The sequence below is a fragment of the Arvicola amphibius genome, chromosome 3 (genome assembly GCF_903992535.2).
Source record: "Arvicola amphibius chromosome 3, mArvAmp1.2, whole genome shotgun sequence".
Taxonomy (NCBI): Eukaryota; Metazoa; Chordata; class Mammalia; order Rodentia; family Cricetidae; genus Arvicola; species Arvicola amphibius.
Window position 1 is genome coordinate 127162474 of NC_052049.1, and position 20664 is coordinate 127183137.

The 20664-nt window shown below is 53.5% G+C and overlaps 1 protein-coding gene across 1 annotated transcript in view; it reads left to right on the top strand.

The window, feature by feature from the left end:
• Hcn4 (hyperpolarization activated cyclic nucleotide gated potassium channel 4) overlaps positions 1-18416 on the top strand; it is a 38468-nt gene extending 20052 nt beyond the window's left edge. Inside the window, exons 2-8 of the mRNA XM_038323704.1 lie at positions 637-1060; positions 9872-10033; positions 11891-12109; positions 15300-15446; positions 15599-15839; positions 16676-16840; positions 16960-18416. Of these exons, the coding sequence (XP_038179632.1) occupies positions 637-1060; positions 9872-10033; positions 11891-12109; positions 15300-15446; positions 15599-15839; positions 16676-16840; positions 16960-18416 (2815 nt within the window). The remainder of the gene's footprint in view (positions 1-636; positions 1061-9871; positions 10034-11890; positions 12110-15299; positions 15447-15598; positions 15840-16675; positions 16841-16959) is intronic.
• The last annotated feature ends 2248 nt before the right edge of the window (positions 18417-20664 follow it).

Sequence of the window (20664 nt, forward strand, 5' to 3'; positions counted from 1 at the left end):
ATGATGAAGAGGGACGCTCTAAAGCCAAAGTGAGAGAAGTCAGGTCACGATTACAGGACTACACAGTGAGGAAACAGAGGTCTAGACTGAGGAGCTCGGACCTGCTAGATATCACATAGAATAACAGTGACAGAATCAAGCTGGAAATAAACCTTCTGCCTCCCAGGCACCTGCGGGCGAGTGGACATCCCCTGGTCTCTGGTCACGCTCTGTGGCATGGCTGTCTGACAGCTAGTCTCAGCCACAGCTAAACCTCGGGGAACCTCAGACTAGCCTGAGCCTGGGGAAGATGATGTCAGTTTCTTCTGTCACTAAGAAGTAGTCTCCTATTTGTCCCCTGAGGTCATTGTTTGGCTTGTTTTTCAGCTTGACTCTTTGGGGGGGGCTGAATGGGGAAAGATGTGACACCTGGGGAGCTCACTAGAAGACAGGGGGTATACTGGGTCACAGAAGGACCTCTGTCTGTGACGTGCCCCGTGTTTGCAACTTCCACCCTTGCCCTGATGCTCACATGCCTGTGTCCCCAAGTGCCTCAGAACCCCCAGGCTCTCCCCGTGTGCTTTCCCACAAGTTTCCTTTCTACTCTGTAGCTCATCCTCTCTTTCAGGGTGACTGACCCCTTGTTTTTCTGGGCAGATTTTACTGGGACCTGACGATGCTGCTGCTGATGGTGGGAAATCTGATCATCATTCCTGTGGGCATCACCTTCTTCAAGGATGAGAACACTACACCCTGGATCGTCTTCAACGTGGTGTCGGACACATTCTTCCTCATTGACTTGGTCCTCAACTTCCGCACGGGGATTGTGGTGGAAGACAACACAGAAATCATCCTTGACCCGCAGCGGATTAAGATGAAGTACTTGAAGAGCTGGTTTGTGGTGGATTTCATCTCCTCCATCCCCGTGGACTACATCTTCCTTATTGTGGAGACTCGCATCGACTCAGAGGTCTACAAGACCGCGAGGGCTCTGCGCATCGTCCGCTTCACCAAGATCCTCAGCCTCCTGCGCCTCTTGAGGCTTTCCCGCCTCATTCGGTATATCCATCAGTGGGAAGAGGTGAGTCGTTGGACAGAACCTCTCTGCAGGAAGGCTAGGTTCCTGCCAGTGGGTGCTCTCTGAGAATTGGAGATGGCTTGCGTGGTTATAGACATGCCTGCTCCAAGAAGACAAGCATTAGCAGTTTCAGGACTTCCTAACCTGTTTCTATACAAAGCACTTTCCCGATTGTATCTCATTTAAGTTCTGACAATCACAAAGGGCACCACACAGATACCTGTAGACACTCATGCACGTGCTATGTAGGAATGGGACTGGGTTGTTGATGCTACAGAGTTATAGTAAATGCAGAAATCTGGATTTGGGGTACAGATCTTGTTGGCATGTATCTTAGATTGGGTTCTTTTAGAATGTTCTCCAAGATGGGGATTTTCATGAAAGTGATATGGTGGGAGGAAGGGAGGCATCTTTAGGAAAATACAGTAGGGGAAAAAGGGCAAGAGGGTCAGCGATGTCAAAGACCCGTGGGGAGTGCTGGCACAGTGCACACCACACCCTGGACTTGTCCTAGTCAGGAAAGGGAGCTGGGATGTTTACATTCCATTGCTGGGGAGTCAGTGGTCCAGGGTATTTCTAGGTCTTGTGCCCACAGCCAAAACAATTTCCAGCTTCCACACAGCTGGCTTTGGAGCCAAAAGTCCCTGGGACACTGGAGTCCTGTGTATAAAACTGTAAGGAAATTCAAGAGTCTGAGGGCTCTGGTTACATAAACTAAATTTAGGAAAACCTCAGATGAATTAGACGGGTCTACACCATTCTGGAGATCCTCAGCTCACTCCAAGCTGGAGCGCTGGTCCATATAAGGCAAAGAGAAGGGCCAAGGCCGTGGGAAAAGAGATGCCGGTGACTTTGCCGGGTGTTGGGGACTGAATTTGCCACCATCCTAGTTTGTTTTCTTCTGTTGCTGTAAACACCATGACCTAAAGTAACTAACTTAAAGCTCACAGTCCACCACGAAGGAAGTCAGGGCAGGAGCTCACAGCAGAACCTGGGGGCAGAAATGGGACTAGAGGTCACAGAAGAGCACTGCTTACTTACTAGCTTGCTCCCCAGGGCTTGCTCAGTTTGATTTCTTAGACACCCCTGGACCACCTGCCCAGCCCTTGCCCACAGCGGCTGGTTCTTCCCACATCACTCTTCCATTAAGAGAATGCCTCCAAAGGCTAGCCTGCAGGCCACACGGATGAGGACATCTTTTCTACTGAGATTCCTCCTCTCAGATGACTCTTGCTGTGTCAAGTTGACAAACACTACCAACACAGGCTCCCCATTTTGTTGGTGATAGCAAGCAGGCCTGGCTGGGAGCTTTCTCAGGTGTGTGTTGGGGGGTGCGCAATATGCTGCATGAGACACTCACCTTGGTGTGCAGATTAGGCTGTGCTAAGCAATCTCATTGCCAAGGTGTCTCTCCCCGCGGGCCTCCCTGTCTTCAGAACTCGTGCTTGGCTGGGCTGAAAGCCCGCGATCAGGTTCCGACGTCCCTGCCCTCTAGCCCTGCGGCTGACGGCAGATTCAGGTCAGAGGCGTCATGAACACACGTGCTGTGGAAGAAGTGCCTACACCAGCTCGGCAGAAGCTTTCCGCAGCAGAAATTCTCTTGGGCTTGGAAAATTTGCATGATTCCTGCTGACGAAGAGAGGCAATGACTGAACCAAGGTCACAAAGCGGCCCACTGGCAGAAATGAGGCTGGATCCAGTTAGCTCTCTTGGCTCCCAGCAGTGTGGTTGTCCCTGCCTGGTGTAACAATACTTGAGGGCTTTCAAACCCAGCACACACACATTGCTTGGCTCTGTGACCTTGGCACCACCTTGCGTCTCTCAGCCTCATTTTTCTCTACCTATAAAATGAGTATAAGTAATATCTGGGGTTTTTTTGGAGGCTTTTTCATGAAGTTGTCATAGAGAACTACTTAGCAAACGTCCCTTGGCACCACTCTTAGTTATAGTGAGCAAGGCAAATGGCAGAGTTCGTCAACCCTCGTTTTCCAGGTGAAGAAACTGAGGATTGAAAGGTCCCCCTGCCCTACAGGTAGTCTTTACGGCCATGGCTCCCTGTCTCCTGGTCCATGACCTGTGATCTAGTAACATCCCCTCTGTTAGCAGGGTGTTAGATGGGTGCCTGGGTTCCATTTGGTCCGAAAGGGTCTTACCAAGCATCTGCTTGTGTGCTTTGTCCTGGGCAGGGCCCTAGGTACTCAACTGAAACAGGGAATACCAGAAGAGGGGTAGGTTATGGGGGATAGAGGCTGTGGTGCATGATGGGGTGTATCTGAAGTTCCCAAGTCACAGCCAGTTACACAGAGGGACTGGTGAGCTGACCCACCCTGAGAGTCTGTGAAAGAAAAGAGGGTGGTATTTTTCTCAGCCTGACCTCGCAGGCTTCTCTCTTTGTGGAAAGACAGGACCCAGGTGAACCCTTCAGACCCAGAGCTCACTCCATCCCTTCTCCCTCACCAGGCCCACGGCTAGACTCAGGAGGAGCGGCCCTTTTCTTTCATTGGCATTGGTTTGGGTCACCAGGGCCAACCTCCCCCCTTGCCTGGTGGGAGTTGATAGAGTGGCCTGTGGCTGTGCTAGCTGCCCCTGGGGCAGAGAAAAACCTGCACTGTCCCTGCACCCTGGGCTTTAGGAACTCAGGCCCAGGGCTGCTGTCCCCGTTACCCCTCCGGCCTGGCTGCCCTCTGAGTTATCCAGATCTCACCAGGCAGGCTATAGTCCTAGGCCTTCCCTGGGGACCACAGAGGTCCCAGGACACCCGAGGCCCTGAACTGAACGCCGCTCCTGCATGGTGCGTGCAGGAAGGAGATCCCAGGTAGCCAGATGGACGGCTCCCGACTCATGCACTCACGCCCTTAGCTCTTCTACAGCTTAGGAGGAAATTGCTTTGAGCTGGTTTCTGCCTGTCCTCAGCTCAGCCAAGGGTTCCCGTGGGATTAGAGTAGGGTTTCCCAGCTGGCCCAAGAAACCCCACCTCTGGGTCCCTCGTAGCCCACTCTTCTCTCCAGGCGTTTCCCAGCCTGTTTGCTGGACAGTGGCATCAGGAAGACCCTCTGACCCATATCTGCGTAAGAGCTAGGGGATAGAACCGGTGGGGGTGTAGACAAAACCCATCCTATCTCCTCCTCAAATCCCTACGTAATTTCTTGCTTTGGGGGGCAGGGTTCAGTTTCTGAGATGGGGTGTTTAGGCCATGGCTGTCTTTCTTGGGGAAAGTGGTGCTAGCTGACCCCAAGGGCCTGATTGTGACTGACAGGCCCTGAAGGAGGAAACTCTAGGGTGGGGCTGAGGAGTCAGCTTGCCCAAGGCTCCCTGGTGAAAATGTGGAGTCTCCAGGTGCCTGATCTCCCACCTTCCCTGAGTCCCCCAGCCAGCCCAGCCCAGTTTTGCTGGAGTTTTCCCTAGACTTGGTAGCAGGGTGGGCAGAGCAGCTTAAGCCAGGCACAAGCTTCCTCTGTCCCTAGCGATCTAGGTCAGCAGCCTCCTTCAGAGCCTCTTCCAGCCAGCCTCTTCCCTCCCTCTGAGGTGTGAGCTTGTCGCAGGCACGCAGGCTATTGTTAGAAACCGTGGTCGCCCCCCTTCGGATGTTCCACTGCAAGCCTTTCTCAGAAACCTGAAGTAGCAGGATGGGGGCTAAGGAGTAGGAAGCCAGGCCCAGGAGCGTCTGATGAGACCCCACTTCCTGTAGGACTCAAGTTCACCATCTCTCTCAGATTCTAATGGTTGACATCTCTGTGGGAAGCAGCCCTGGAGGACTGGGGCTGGCCCTACCTGCTAATATCATGGTGGGCCCCCACTGTGACCCTCAGTCCAGAGCTCCAGGCCAGACACCCATGTACTGGCCTCTCTTGGATCTTGGCTGGTCCTTCATGTGGATGGTTGTTCCTGAGATGCCAGTAGGTGCTTGTTTATTTCCTTCAGGAGAAAATGAGTGTCTGGAAAAACTCAGCCAGGTCCAAGACAAGGCCTGACTGGAAAATCCATGGCCGCCTGACCCCATCGTCTGAGGTCTGATCTACATTGAGGAAGTAGCTCTGTTGAAGAAGGGCTGGCTGGGCAAGAGACGAAAAGGAAGGAATCAACATACATAGAGTACCTACTATGTGCCACCGTTGGCCATTATTTCAGCTACTGCCCAAGACAGCTTTGGGTGTAAGAGCTGGCAGTTAGTGGCCTGTTCTACAGCAGGGAAACTGAGGTCCCGAGGGGGCATGCTAGGACATGGAATACATGTTGCTTTACCAGTGAAGCTGAAAAATTGCAGGAGCGGGCACAGGTTCCCAGAGAGCCTGGCAGGCAGAGGGTGAGTTCACGTGCCACCTGCCTGGTGAGTCTCCAGCAGCCTAGAAGGAAAAATGCTCCACCCCCTAGTCAGGGCCAACGTCGTAATAGGACGCCTTAATGAAATATAAAGAGCAAGGCAAATATTTGCCCCATGCAGCTGACTGGCAGGTGGCATGTGGCCCCAGCCCGCCGTGGGGACACGGCGCAGAGCAACTTCTTTCATCAATGGCCAGCCTCTCCTTGGCAACCATATCCTGGGTGCTGTCCAGTGAGGCAGCTTACACATGAGCATTCTCCTTCACCTGGCTCTGAGGTCACACACTTCTCCTCTACGTCCCGGTCACCTCAGCATCCACACCCTTCCTCATTCGGTGCCGTACAGTGCTGCCCCAGGCTCTCTGTCCACCTGGAAGAAAAGGCACCATTATTCTTTCCAAAGAGGCCGAAGCAGGCTGTTTAGCTGCTCTGCCTAGGCGGCACGGCCCTTTGGATAGCCGTGTGTGTATTGGCTGGTACCTGCTTAGCTTCAGTTCCGTCTCTGTCACTGTCTGCTTCACCTCTGTCTTTAAGCTCCCCTCGGTTCCTGAGACTCCGCCACGTGCTCCATGTCATAGTAATGGCAGAGACTGTGATGAAGGCAAAACTAGACAGGCTTTATCTTTGAAGAAGGTTGGTTATGAAGAAAGTGCAGGGGAGTGGGGCTGGGATGTGGCTCAGGGCCAAAGCACCTGCTGTATTCAGACCTTAGGACCCACATAAAGCCTGCAGCTGTGCCATCCCAGTGTTCCTACAGCTAGCTGAGGGGCCAAGTGTCCATGGAAGCATGCAAGCCAGCTAACCTGGTGTCAACAGCAGCGAACAAGAGATCCTGTCTCAACAAGGTGAAGGCTGTCCTCTGAGATCCACGCATGTGCACTGTGGTACATACAGCCCCCTAAAATAAAGTATTGAGGGTGCAGAGAGGAGGAGGCTGCGTGAAACGTGTCCATCCTGATGCTTCTGTCTTTATGGCCCAGAGTGATTCGGAGAAAGAGCAGGAACTGTGGGCTGCGACAGTCTGAGATACTTTGCAGCCAGGGCCTGAGGCTTCCTTTGGCTTCCGTATGGTATCTGTTCATTCATTTAAGCACACATGCATGCATGCAGGCAACCAACAGATGTTTTGTGTGCATTTCATGGAGGAATACAGATACAAAAGCCAGAGGGGGTGTGTGGTTCGTTTTGCATGCCAGTTAGTAAGTCTCCTTTTAGATAGAGACAATGCCACAGACGAAATCAGTCAGGGGAGAAGCCTGGGAAGGGCAGGAAGAGAGGGCCACTGTCTACTTCACATAGCAGTATGGGAGACCTTTCTGTGGATGCAGTAAGAGTAGGAGGGTGAGGAGCCAGAAGGGCATGGGCAGATGGGATGGCAGACGCGACACTGAATCCCTGTGGCCTAGCAAGAACTGGCTGGGGCGGGCATTCAAGGACCTGGGGGAGGCCACCATAGCCAAAGGCAAAGGGCCAGGGGCAGAGCAGAGGAGTGGAAAGTAGCTGGGTCCCAGGATGCTGAAGCTATGTGATTTGAAATACCGATGTGGTCACTGGAGAGCTTCAAGTCAAAGGTGACACATCCTGCTTATATTTAAATCTTGTTTTTTATATAACATGTTTTGATCATATCCTTTCCCCTTCCCCAGCTGCTCCTCATCTCCCTACTTACCCAAATTCGTGTTCTGTCACTCAAACCAAAATCAAAATCAAAACCAGAAGAAAAAAACAATGAAAACATTGCTCATCTTGAAGAGCTAAATCTAGTGGCTTGGTGGAGAATGGGCTGGGGGGATGGAGTCCCACACAGTGTACAGATTGTCCCTCTTTGATGGCCGCACAGTATATACTTGGGGAAGTCTCTACAGGAAGAGGAGCCTGAAGGTCCTGTTTATGTTGCTGGCCTGTGCAGCCAGGGAAGAAGAGGCTTTGGATGTGTCCATGTGCAGACAGACAAGGAAACAGCTGGGCACGCAATCCAATCTGTCACTCTTGTCTATTCATGTGTCCTAGGCATAACAAAAAAAAAAAAAATAGGGCATCTCTGGGGTAGAGGGGAGAACAAAAGGAAGTTGCCCTTTCTCCGGTGAGGAGGTGCATTGTAGATCTCCTTTGGAGGTCTCTTGTGATGGACAGCGGGGATGCACCATGGGGAGTCCCTTCGACAGTGAGATTCTATATAGGGTATAGCTAGACAGGTCCCCTCTAATACAATCCATGGCCAAGAAACATTCCACAGAATTGTGCTGCCCTGATAAACCAGGCGTGGGAGGAGACAGGAGCTGTGCTGGTAGTCAGAGCCTCTGACCTGTCTGTCAAGCTCCCCTTTGGGCCCCAGTCAGCCTCCTCTGTTGCTGGATTTCCATGTTCCCAGATCTCTTTTCCTGTGTGTGACTGACTCCGAGCTTGGTTGGGCAGGGGCAAGCTTCTTCCCTGCCCGCCCCCCATAGGGAAGGAGCTTTTCTTGGGTACCAACTAACACACAGTGGCCTCCTGGAGACATGGAGTAGTAAAGAGTCAAGAGTTCTTCTGAAGGCACAGCCTTGAGATCGTCCTACAAACCCCTCACTCTAAAGGGACCTCCGCCTGCAGGAAAACACCTGGAAGGCTCAATGAAATTCTTTCTAGACCACAGCAGCGCTTGAGGGGGAGGGTGTCGTATTGGAAGCTAGTATTCCCTAGCTAAACAGTTCAAAGCTAACTTCTGGAGCCTGTAAGATCTGTGCTCCCAGTGTCCTGCCCAGTGCCTGTTACCTGAGATCTGTGCTCCCAAGGTGCTGCCCAGTGCCTGTACACTCCCTTGACCTCAAGTCATTTGCCACGGGACAGTCCAAAAAGAGGAACTAGTTGAGCCATGGCTCTGATATGGTACCTCCTCCGTGTGTGTGTGTGTGGGGGGGGTGTATGTGTGAGATTCCTTGGTGTAATTTTTCTTGTTATTGAGACAAAGTCTCTCACTGGCCTAACCTCACCAAGTAGACTAAGTTGACTGGCCAATGAGCTTCAGGGATCCTACTTTTCTGCCTTTTCAGTGCTGGGATTACAAGAGCATGCAACCACCTAGGTTTTTAATGTGGGTTCTGGGGATCAAATCAAGGTCTTCAAAGCCATCTCCCCAGCCCCTGATGTGGTTTTCTGGCAGTTCTAGATTTAAACCTGGCTCTTCCTCAGGGCATCATGATGGTAGTAGGGTCTATATGAGTGGGGCCAGAGAACATACGCTCGTTAACAGTTTGTCAGCCCAATTCAGCTGTGAAGAGCTATGGTTTTTGGAATTCCCTTGTGTTGCATTAGGGGCAAGTCTGCCTCTGTGGGCCCTAGCTCATATACACCCTTGAGGCCGCTGCCCTGCCTACATGGCCACTGTCTCTGCTGTTAGTGCCTTGGGGCCCTCAGACTGAGAACTGAAATACTAGAGTCTAACTCCAGACCTAAGATTCCCCTTCTGGAATGGGCTTGGGTATTAAATGACATCTACAGGTTTATAATTTGTACCCAAAGCCAGCCATCCAAAAGGAATGCGTTTTTCTAGGGATAGTATGGAGGGATCAGAACTAGGGACAGATAGCTGGAGGGCCCCCCAACGTCTCCTTGCAGACTTCCTATCCTCTGTCCAACCTCTCCCAGCCCTGTAACCTTGTGGTCCCTGTGTCAAGTGTCTGCTGTACACTGGTGTATGGCAGCTTTGGAGGAAGAGGTGGGACCAGATAGGCTACAATGCACCCGTCATGGCCAGACCTGCCGCACTGGGGCTTGGCACACAGAACCACACATGGAGGTGGACAGCTGCCGTGGGCTGGGGTGGAAGCACTGTGGTAACTGATTCAAGTGTAAGAAACAGCAGTACTACTATCGCATAAGAACTAATCATGAAGATTAATTATTAATAACATTGTCTCACAGTGGCTTGTGATTTATTGAATACTTCTAAACTCAGTACTAAGTATTTCATATGTATAATTTAATTCTTTCGACAACCACTCAGTCATGAATTTTTCTCACCATTTTCCATGTGAGGAAACATGATTAGAGAGATCCTGGGACTTCCTTAAGGTTTCACAGCTAGGAATTGGGTCAGAACTAGGTCTGGGGTCAAAACCTATCAGAACATGGAGCCTGTGGGTTCCCAGGGCTGGGCCCTGATATTCCAGTAATAGATTTAGGGAGCATTCATGTCTAGGGCCTGACTCCAGAACATGGTTCAAAGCATACCTCAGGCTACGTGATTTGTCCCTGGAGTCCACAGGCCCTCAGCAAGCTGATGAGGTGGTCTCTCTGCCCACTTTTGTCCTGGAGAGCTGCACCTCCCACGGGAGAATATCTATATCTGCACGGATGCCGGGAGTGTCACCACAGCACCCTCTGGCCCGGCTCTTCTGGGCCTTGCGTATCATCTTCCCTACTCAGCCCCAGCACACACACACACACACACACACACACACACACACACACACACACACACCGCTGACTTGTCTTGGCAATGGCTTGCCTCCGCAGATCTTCCACATGACCTACGACTTGGCCAGTGCTGTGGTGCGCATCGTGAACCTCATTGGCATGATGCTCCTGCTCTGCCACTGGGACGGCTGCCTGCAGTTCCTGGTGCCCATGCTGCAGGACTTCCCCCATGACTGCTGGGTGTCCATCAACGGCATGGTGGTGAGTACACTCCTTTCTCTGGGTGCAGTCTCCTCATCCCAAGGCAGGGATGGATAACAGAGGCTGTGCAACTCCTGAATCCCAGCATGGGGGTGGGACCCTCTGTTCTTTTCCGTTTGAGCTGCCCCTCCTGACACAAGCAGCCACCCACAGTGATCTCGGCGTGGATTGTCCTTGCCGCCTTCTAACTTTTCCTATTTCAGTCATGCGCTTTAACAGCTGGTCTGGCTTTACCCGAGGAGACTAAGATTTGGGCCACCCTGAGTTGTGGGAGTGTGACCGAAAGGAGCTGATGGCTCCTGCCTCCCTAACCATGCTCCCTGGAAGCTGAGCTGAGAAAAAGCAAAGGCCACGAGGGCGCTGTTAGCAGCACAGAGTCCAGGCTTGCACACAGCCACTTCCTGCTCTTGAAAGCATAGCCAGAATGCTCCAACCCCCTAAACAGACCTGCTGCCCAGCCACCTGTGTGGTACTGAGCATGGCAAGTGGGCGTGTTGGAGAATGACCCTCTCCAACATTGTGAATGGGTGAGAGAATCGGATGCGGGCTTTCAAAAGCCATAGGACAGAGCCCCCAGCTACACTTAGGAAGGGTCCCCAAGAAGAGCTCCTTACAGGCATTTTTCTGTCTCTGGTGAACCCCCTGCCTCTCCTCTTAGTCAGTCTGGTATGGTCTGAAAGCAAATCCCCAGGGCCCCAGGGGATGAAAAACTGGCTTTGAAAGAGGTGAAAGAGACCCCGAGGCATCTTCAGCATCAAACAGACCTTTACAAAACAGCCTTTTGATGAGCTAAGTGTAAGGGAATCAGCCAGATGGGTTGAATTTCCCTTGTTCCCAGAGGCTCAGCAGTGTGGCCGGAAGCCCTGACAGGAGACAGTTGGGGGCTGCCCCTAATCCTCAAGGCAAGGGCCCAGGCATCTTCCACCCCTGGGGAGCAGCCCCACCTACCCTACAGGCTCTAGTGGGGAAAGGGCCAGGGACAGAGTTCATCTAGTGGTCCCTCTTATGGGGGCATTTCTTCTCTCTGTGTGTGTGTGTGTGTGTGTGTGTGTGTGTGTGTGTGTGTGTGAAGGTAACAGGCCCACACATGCCTTTAGTGAATTTCGTGAATCCATGAGATGGCCTTTCTGAGCCCGATGCTCCCACGAGGAGCCTTCCTTCAGACACCGACTGGCTTCGCGGATGAAAATAGCCAAGACTCCCTCTCATCTCCCTCCTCCCGGCCCACACACTGTGGACTCAGGAGAGTCCACCTTCAGGGCCAGTGGCAGGAGAATCAGGGGCCATAGCCCTGGGCAGACGAGGGCAGGGTTCTGAGAGCGACAGGAAGCCCCAACTGCTGCTCACCCAAAATGAGGACAGTGATGTCAGCTCCTGCAGAGCCGTGCCCCCCAGGGGAAACATCGCTAGCTTTATAATTGAGGTCAGTGGGGAAATGGGCTTCATTTGGCAGCTGTTTAGGGATAGGGGATGAAGCTATTCTGTGAGGGAAGACAGCAGGGTAGCTCAGCCCGGGGCCATATGTCACCCAGCCAGAAGAATTTAGCCTTCCTCTCCCTTGCCACTGAGGTCAGACCAGGGCCAGCTGGATCACCCCTTAATGCAACTTCCTGTGTGATCCTCGTTTCCCCCTCCCCACCCTGTTGTAATAAAAAGGCCTCGGTTTTTCTCACTGCCAGCCTGGGTTTCCAGTACCAGCTTCCCTGTTCATCACAGACAGCAATGCTGGGGAGCCCTATACCTGAAGGTTGGCAAGGAATCTCTTGGGCGCCAGCAAGAAGGGCCTTCCCTGCTACTGGCCCAGGCCTACTCTCTACCCATCCCCGTCCATTTTGTCCTCCTGTGCTCTGTCTGCAGAATAACTCCTGGGGGAAGCAGTATTCCTATGCCCTCTTCAAGGCCATGAGCCACATGCTGTGCATTGGGTATGGACGGCAGGCGCCCGTAGGCATGTCTGATGTCTGGCTCACCATGCTCAGCATGATCGTAGGTGCCACCTGCTATGCCATGTTCATCGGTCACGCCACTGCCCTCATCCAGTCTCTGGACTCCTCCCGGCGCCAGTACCAGGAGAAGGTAAGCTGAACATTCTGTCCATCCAGGGCTTTCTCAGGGGACCTGCTTACTGGACCTGTGCAAGAGGAAGCGTGCTAGCCAGCAAGCTGGCGCCCAGGCCTACAGCTGTCAATACTGTACTGGAGTCTTCCTAGATGAGAGCCTTGTTGGTCCCTGACTTAAACCTTCTGCTCTGGGCACAGCCTTCCTTCCTCTCTGCTGCAGTGGGGGTGGGAGTGAGTGATTTGTCTCCTTACTCGGAGGGACCAGTGCCATCATCATCGCTAAATCTAGTAAGGCCTTCAAGCCACACTTGACAGCAACCAACAGGGCTCCTACTCCTTGACTTCTCACTTGGTCTCCGCGACTGCTGGCCTCACCTGGCTTCTCCTCTCATCTGTCACCACAGGACCCTAAGTGTTCTGGTCCTGTTGAGGCTTCTCAGGTGTTAGGCTCTATCATTCTACTCTCACATGCCACGGTCATCTGTATGCAGGGGGACCCAGGTGCACAACCAGCCCATTTTCTTCTCCCCTTGTGTTTTCCTGGGTGGCCCAGGGACCACTCCCCCTCATCATGTATAAGATCAGGGCAGTCCCACCTACTTCCCCTGCTATACCTAACCTCCACTCTGCTCATTTGACTAACAGACCTCAGGAGCTCAGACCCTAGGCAGGAGCCATCATCCAAGTCTGATGACACTGTCTGGTCACTTGAAAGCCCTGCTTCCCTTTCTCTGGGTCACTCTAGCCCTGTCGTGACTGTAGTGACTGAGGACTATGGCCTGATTTAGTCAGCCTCGGTCCCCTTAGCTTCTCCTCTGACAACTCCATATGTGGTTCTGTCACTTCTCTCTGTGCAGAACAGGGCTGTATGAGAAGATCTGCCCTGGGGTCTGTGAGGGGTAAGCCAGTTAGCACTGTATTCATACAGAATAGGCGATTCAACATTTACAAACTGGATAGCAACTTCTCTTCACTCCCGTGCATACGCCTGTAACTTTAGCATTCAGGAGGCTGAGGCAGGAGGATCAGAATTTCCAGACCAGACTAGGGATATAGCTCAGCTAGTCGAGTGCTTGCCCAGCACCCACGAAGACCTGGATTTGATCCTTGCACTGTATAAACTGGGTGTGTTGGTATGTGCCGGTAACTCCAGCTCTTGGGAGGTAAAGGCAAGGCGATCAGATGTTCCAAGGCTATCCTTAGCCTCACAGGACACAGGGACTTCAAGTCCAGCCTGTATGAAGCCAGGCCAGACTCTATACCAGCTCTTCATATGCACACACATGCACACACACACACACACAGAGAGAGAGAGAGAGAGAGAGAGAGAGAGAGAGAGAGAGAGAGAGAGAGAGGGGGGAGAGAGAGAGAGAGAGAGAGAGAGAGAGAGAGAGAGAGAGAGAGAGAGAGAATCGTTCCTTGTATAACACTTCTTGTGAAGGTTCCCATTGCTCCTAAGGTGAAGATGAGCTCCTCGACAGGTTTTCACCTTGCACTTAACAGGCCACAATTCAGCTAATGTTCAGCTCAATGCATACTGGGTCTCCCGTCTCCCACGCTCTTGGTCTCTGTAGGTGCTCCTGCCTCAGGCCTAGACAAGGCCTTAGCAACAGAACATCTCTTCCTTTCCTTCACCTGCCTTCTCCACGTATCTTGAACTTAACTTTCTGTGACCCACTTAGTCCCAGACTGTCATGTGACTCCACGGCACCCCCTACTGCTCTTTTACCCCACTTTGCCTCCCATAATTAAATAATCACATATAGCTGTGTGGTGATGGTGCATCTACCCTGTAGGAGCTCTGGCTCCTCGAGGGCAGGATCCAACTCTTGTCCACCATGTTTAGCACACAGCGGACCTCAGAATCCGTTGATCCTGCTGGTCTGCCCTGTTCTGTCCCCTGGAAGGGTGACAGATGTATGCACTCAGGTGTGGAGGTCCAGGTCCTGGGATGTTGAGAGAAAAGCTCAGGCCAGAAGATAGTAGGAAAACCTGTCTGAGGAGGCAGAAGCAGGAAGCAGGAGAGAATTCTAGGCCAGTGGTCATGAGGTGCACAGGCAGTGGTGTGGAGGAGGTGGAGGAAGCAGCGTTCCAGGAGAGCACTAAGTAGGGACAGATAGGAGTCAGGGCACAGGACTCAGGCCAGGCTTAGGTGAGAATCAGTCTATAGTCAGTCAGGGCCCAGCCTGTGGTATACAGAGCAGGGATTTGTGTAGAAATGACATTGTGGTCTGTTACACCACGACCAGAGTGAAACTGCTTGTGACTTCTTAGAGAATCGCCCTTATTTTATTCTGGGTTCCTAGCTCGGTGAGCCTTCCTGTTTACCCAGGAAGTCATCTCAAATGTCTTACCTCTCTGGTCCCCTGCCCCCCAGCTCTTCCCTGGACTATTTCAACAGCCTTCTCCCTCCTGCCTGGTGTTCCTCCATTTTGTGAGATGTAATTCTTTAAAACACAGCTCCAAATGTACAGGCTGCCTGCATCACAAAGGCTGGTCAGGAAGCTACTGCCCTGCCAGGCCTGTGTCCCTTCTGGACTGGAGCTGCCTTTAAAAAAAAAAAACAAAAAAACAAAACAAGATTCAGCTAGGCGGTGGTGGCACACACCTTTAAACCCAGCATTTGGTAGGCAAAGGCAGGCAGATCTTTGTGAGTTCAAGGCCAGCCTGGTCTACAGAATGAGTTCCAGGACAGTCAGGGCTGCTACACAGAGAAACCTTGTCTTGAAAAACAAAAACAAAAACAAAAACAAAAACAAAACAAAAACGAAAAGCAAAACCAAGAAAGACTGAAGGTCTCAGCTGAGGCCTTATCTACAGACACGCCTTGCAAAGGGTCGGCCGTCCTCACTTCCACGTCTTATACTCTGCATCATGTACTTCCTGTCACTGGGCCTGTTGCCACTCCTGGCAGGAGTGGGCGCCTTCTCGTTCGGAGTTGGTGACTCCAGCGTGATGTAGAAGTACCAGATGTCTAAAGGAAATTTGATCACTCTCCTGGTCTGTGGACAGTCCCTGCTCCCACTTCTCCTTCATAGTTTCCGACACTCTCCCCACCTCCATCACCCCACAGAGTCAGGGCCATTATTGTGCATACGATGTGATTACATTACCATGAGCCAAAGTTGGCTAAGAAAGCCTCCAGTAAGTCTTTCATCACAGCTTGGGGTGCTGGGAAGTGACACTCGTCTCTGTTCCCCCTCTAGTATAAGCAGGTGGAGCAGTACATGTCCTTCCACAAGCTTCCACCTGACACGCGGCAGCGCATCCATGACTACTATGAACACCGCTACCAGGGCAAGATGTTTGATGAGGAAAGCATCCTGGGTGAACTGAGTGAGCCACTCCGAGAGGTGAGCTGCAGACAGCCTGGGCAGGGTGTGTGTGTGTGTGTGTGTGTGTGTGTGCGCGCGCGCGCGCGCGCGCGCGCGCGCCAGGCTGTGCTAGCACACAGTTCCCTCACCTCTTCCTTTCTGTATCCCAACCCATGCCATCTGTGGAGCAGGAGATCATCAACTTTAACTGCCGAAAGCTGGTGGCCTCCATGCCACTGTTTGCCAATGCAGACCCCAACTTTGTGACGTCCATGCTGACCAAGTTGCGCTTTGAGGTCTTCCAGCCTGGGGATTACATCATCCGCGAAGGCACCATTGGCAAGAAGATGTACTTCATCCAGCATGGCGTTGTCAGTGTGCTCACTAAGGGCAACAAGGAGACCAAGCTGGCTGATGGCTCCTATTTTGGAGGTGAGGCTGCCAGGGGCCCTCAGGAGGACAATAGTGACTAGAAGCTAAGCTGGAGGGACACCCTGAGATCATAAGCACAGAGGGCACTTCTTGGCCACAGGCTGGACGTGGGTATCTGTAAGCCCAGTATAGGGTATCTGTCTGTGAGGCATGCTATAATAAAGTACATAAGACTGGTGGCTTACAAACCATAGAACTTGGCTTCTCAGCTCTGAGTCACAGGCCAGGGTGCTGGCCTGGCAGGTTCCATGGAGGGTTCTCTTGGTAGGCTGCTGCTTTCTTGTGTCTCACATGGCAGAAAGAGCATGTGTGCTGTTTTCCTGGCCTCTTCTGTTATATTGGTGTGCATGCATGAGCCTGCATACACCATCCATTCCCACCCACACTCACAAACCATGACACCTTGGTTAGGGGTTAGGAGGTTAGGGGACAACTTGGGGCAGCCACGTCTCCTCTTCCACCACGTGGGTCCTGGGCATCCAACTCACATCATCAGACTTGATGCTGAGCCATCGACCTGCTCCTCTCTAACCTCTTCTGCAAGGGCACGGATCACCTCCCAGAGCCCCACTTCTAAGTACCAGATCGTCTTGTGGGGATTTCATCACAGGAATAGTGGGTGGGCACAGGCATTGAAGAGGGGTTGGCCCCAGAGATAGAAACAGCCTGACATCTATCAGGTGGAGGCTGGGCTGGTACCTAGTATGGCTACAACCTAGCAGATAGCTTTGTGAACTCACTGTACCAAGCAATGGGGACCAAGGTCGGGATGGCGCAGCTCTGGGTGGCATGGATATTCTGTGTCTGAGTAACCCTGAGTCCTGCTATGCCTGCAGAGATCTGCTTGCTGACCCGTGGCCGGCGCACAGCCAGTGTGAGGGCGGATACTTACTGCCGCCTCTACTCCCTGAGCGTGGACAACTTTAATGAGGTGCTGGAGGAATATCCCATGATGCGAAGGGCCTTTGAGACTGTTGCACTGGATCGCTTGGACCGCATAGGTGAGGGGCAGGATGTGCAGGCGGGAGGGCAGGGAAGCAAGAGAGCGCAAACTCCTCATTCCACTCCCCACCCCCACCCTTGCGGTGGCCTGAGTGTCTGCTCTTGTTCTGTGGCTCAGGCAAGAAGAACTCCATCCTCCTCCATAAAGTGCAGCACGATCTCAACTCAGGCGTCTTCAACTACCAGGAGAACGAGATCATCCAGCAGATCGTGCGGCATGACCGAGAGATGGCCCACTGCGCTCACCGAGTCCAGGCTGCTGCATCAGCCACCCCAACCCCCACGCCCGTCATATGGACCCCGCTGATCCAGGCGCCGCTGCAGGCTGCTGCTGCTACTACGTCGGTGGCCATAGCCCTCACACACCACCCTCGCCTGCCCGCCGCCATCTTCCGGCCCCCTCCGGGACCTGGACTAGGCAACCTAGGGGCTGGACAGACACCGAGGCACCCAAGGAGGCTGCAGTCCCTGATCCCTTCTGCGCTGGGCTCCGCTTCGCCAGCCAGCAGCCCATCACAGGTGGATACTCCATCTTCATCTTCCTTCCACATCCAACAGTTGGCTGGATTCTCTGCACCTCCTGGATTGAGCCCTCTCTTGCCCTCCTCTAGCTCTTCCCCGCCTCCAGGGGCCTGCGGTTCCCCAGCAGCCCCCACACCATCCACCTCTGCAGCTGCTGCCCCCACAGCTGGGTTCGGCCACTTTCACAAGGCGCTAGGTGGCTCCCTGTCATCGTCTGACTCCCCGCTGCTCACCCCGTTGCAGCCAGGCACTCGTTCCCCACAGGCTGCCCAGCCGCCACCCCTGCTACCTGGGGCCCGAGGAGGCCTGGGACTCCTGGAGCACTTCTTGCCGCCTCCGCCCTCCTCTAGGTCACCATCGTCCAGCCCTGGGCAGCTGGGCCAGCCTCCGGGAGAGTTATCCCCAGGTCTGGCAGCGGGTCCACCAAGTACACCAGAGACACCCTCACGGCCTGAACGGCCATCCTTCATGGCAGGCGCCTCTGGGGGTGCTTCTCCTGTAGCCTTTACCCCCCGAGGAGGCATCAGCCCTCCAGGTCATAGTCCGGGCCCCCCAAGAACTTTCCCAAGTGCCCCACCCCGGGCCTCTGGCTCCCATGGTTCCCTGCTCCTGCCACCCGCATCCAGCCCTCCACCTCCCCAGGTCCCACAACGCAGGGGTACGTCGCCCCTCACTCCGGGCCGCCTCACACAGGACCTGAAGCTCATCTCAGCCTCCCAGCCAGCCCTCCCCCAGGATGGGGCGCAGACTCTCCGCAGGGCCTCCCCTCACTCCTCGGGGGAGTCAGTGGCTGCCTTCCCACTCTTCCCCAGAGCTGGGGGTGGCACCGGGAGCAGTGGGGGCCTTGGGCCTCCTGGAAGGCCCTATGGTGCCATCCCAGGCCAGCATGTCACTTTGCCTCGGAAGACATCCTCAGGTTCTTTGCCACCCCCACTTTCTTTGTTCGGGGCAAGAGCCGCCTCTTCTGGAGGGCCTCCTCTGACTGCTGCACCCCAGAGGGAACCTGGGGCTAGGTCTGAGCCAGTGCGCTCCAAACTGCCGTCTAATCTATGAGCTGCACCCTCCCTTCCTCTTCTTTTTTCTCCCTCCTTTCTTCCTTCAGGTTTAACTGTGATTAGGAGATATACCAATAACAATAATAACCATTTAAAAAAATACCCCAGAAAAACAAAAAGACAGCAGAAAATAACCAGGTATTCTTAGAGCTATAGATTTTTGGTCACTTGCTTTTATAGACTATTTTAATACTCAGCACTAGAGGGAGGGAGGGAGGGAGGGAGGGAGGGAGGGAAGGGAACAGCAAGGCCCAAAGGAAACAGCCAAAGGGAGGCAGGCAGGGTCTCTGGGGACCGGGCAGGGGTGGGGTGACCCATGTTCGGGATCCCAGCACAGACCTGTCATTGTATTGTTCTTTAGAACAAGAGCTCATCAGTCCTTTGGCTGTGAACTTGGAGCCCACTCTGCTGGGGCTGCCCTAGGGTGTGTTCTCAGGAGCCTCCTGTGCCAGAGTCCCTGGGACACACAGGGCCCTCAAGGGCCCTGCATTTTTTTTTCTACTGTAAACGTAGCAAGATATGTATATGAATATGTATATGTATGTAAGATGTGTCTATGTATAGCTATGTAGTGCTCTGTAGAGCTGTGTAGATATCAGCTCCCACGTGCGCACATGCGTGTGCAGTCTAGTTTAACCCCATGTTGCCAGGACACCCGGATCACCTTACATCAGCGATCTGCTGTGGCCCGCAGGCTGGGCACTGCAGGCTCTGGGGGGAGTTCTCCCTCCCAGCCCTCAGGGAAGGGAACCCCTGGAACCGTGCAGCAGACCCTCCTTCCCCATCTCTGGGCTGCAACCCAGTTCTCGTCCCACCCCACCTCTAGTCCCACGGAAGGGGAAGACCCCAGGCTGAGCCTTTCACCTCCCAGGGCCTCAAGCACACCCGTCACCTCCGTGGCCCTCAGTTTCTCCAGCTGTGCAATGGGAGGTGAGGGGAGCTTCTGTTTATTGAGTCTGTTCTGTGCCGAGCACTGGTTACGCTTACCCGCAGGCTGTGAGGTGGATACTTTGATTTTTCCCATTTCACAGGTGAGGAAACTGAGGTGGGGGGGAAATCCCTTTTCCAGACTCACATAGCCAGGAGCAGCAGAGCCGGGCTGGGCGGAGCTGCACGTCAACACTTCCCTAAGGCTAAAGCCTGTACTCCTGCCATCAGAACACAGTGTTTGGTAGAGCCCTGGTTTTTGGTCCCTAAGCAAAGTACTGAAGGAAGAGATAGGACTTGGTGGCAGTCCGGCATCAATACAAATCCTAGCTCTGCCACTTCTTAGCTGTGTGGCCCTGGGCAAGTTATCTGACCTTTCTGTTCCCTCGTTAGTGAACTAAGAACAACTATGGAATCTCCTCACAATGACCAGTGAGAACCAGATAAGGAAAAAGGCACGACATGCCCAGCGCAGTGCCTGGCACACAGCAGAGTAGGTGCTCAATACATCATGTTTCTTCGCCACCCTGCCCCCCATAAACTTAGCTCATTGCTCCAGTGAACTATGGCGAGAGCCCAGGGAACTTCAGCTGAGGGCTCCAAGACTTAAAATCTCAGGACTCGGGAGGTGGCTGGGCCTCCATCTCGGCCCCAGGAAGGTGCATGGCCGGTGGTGGGCTTGAGCCAGGCCTTCAGCTATGGGAAGAGTGGGAGAGTAAGTGAGGAGGAGGAGGAGGGAGTGCATGGGGGAGGCTATTGTAGTGATGTGGAGTTGTGGAGCTGGGCTGTGGGGGGGTGGGTGGGATATTCAGGCTGTGGACCAGAGGAGGGCCTTAGATGACAGGTCAGACTGGTGTGTGGGTTTGGCTTTGAAGGCAGCAAGCAGCCAGAGCAGACTCCAGAAACATGAGAGCAACTCTGATGTCTTCTGAGGTCCAGCTTCTCCAGCAGGACCCCGTCTATGGGTTTAAGCTGGTAGGGCTTTGAGGCCCAATATGAGGAAGGCTGGTTCTACCATGCCCATGGTCCCCATGCACTGGCCAGAATGGTGGCATGAGCAGGTTTGGCCCTGGGATGCTCCCAGGGAACCCCTCTCTTATGGTCTGTAGGTTGTGGAATGCAATAATTTAGGGGAGAAGAGATGAAGGCCCTAGGAAATCAGTAGAGCCCTAGTCTATACAGGGACCAGAGAAGCTTCCCCAGACCCCGGCAGTCCTCGGACCTGAGTTCTGTACCCTGCCTTCAAGGAAGGCGGCTCAAGGAACCAGCAGGACTCCACCCAAACCTGTATCCCATCCTAGAACATAGGAGAGGAGATG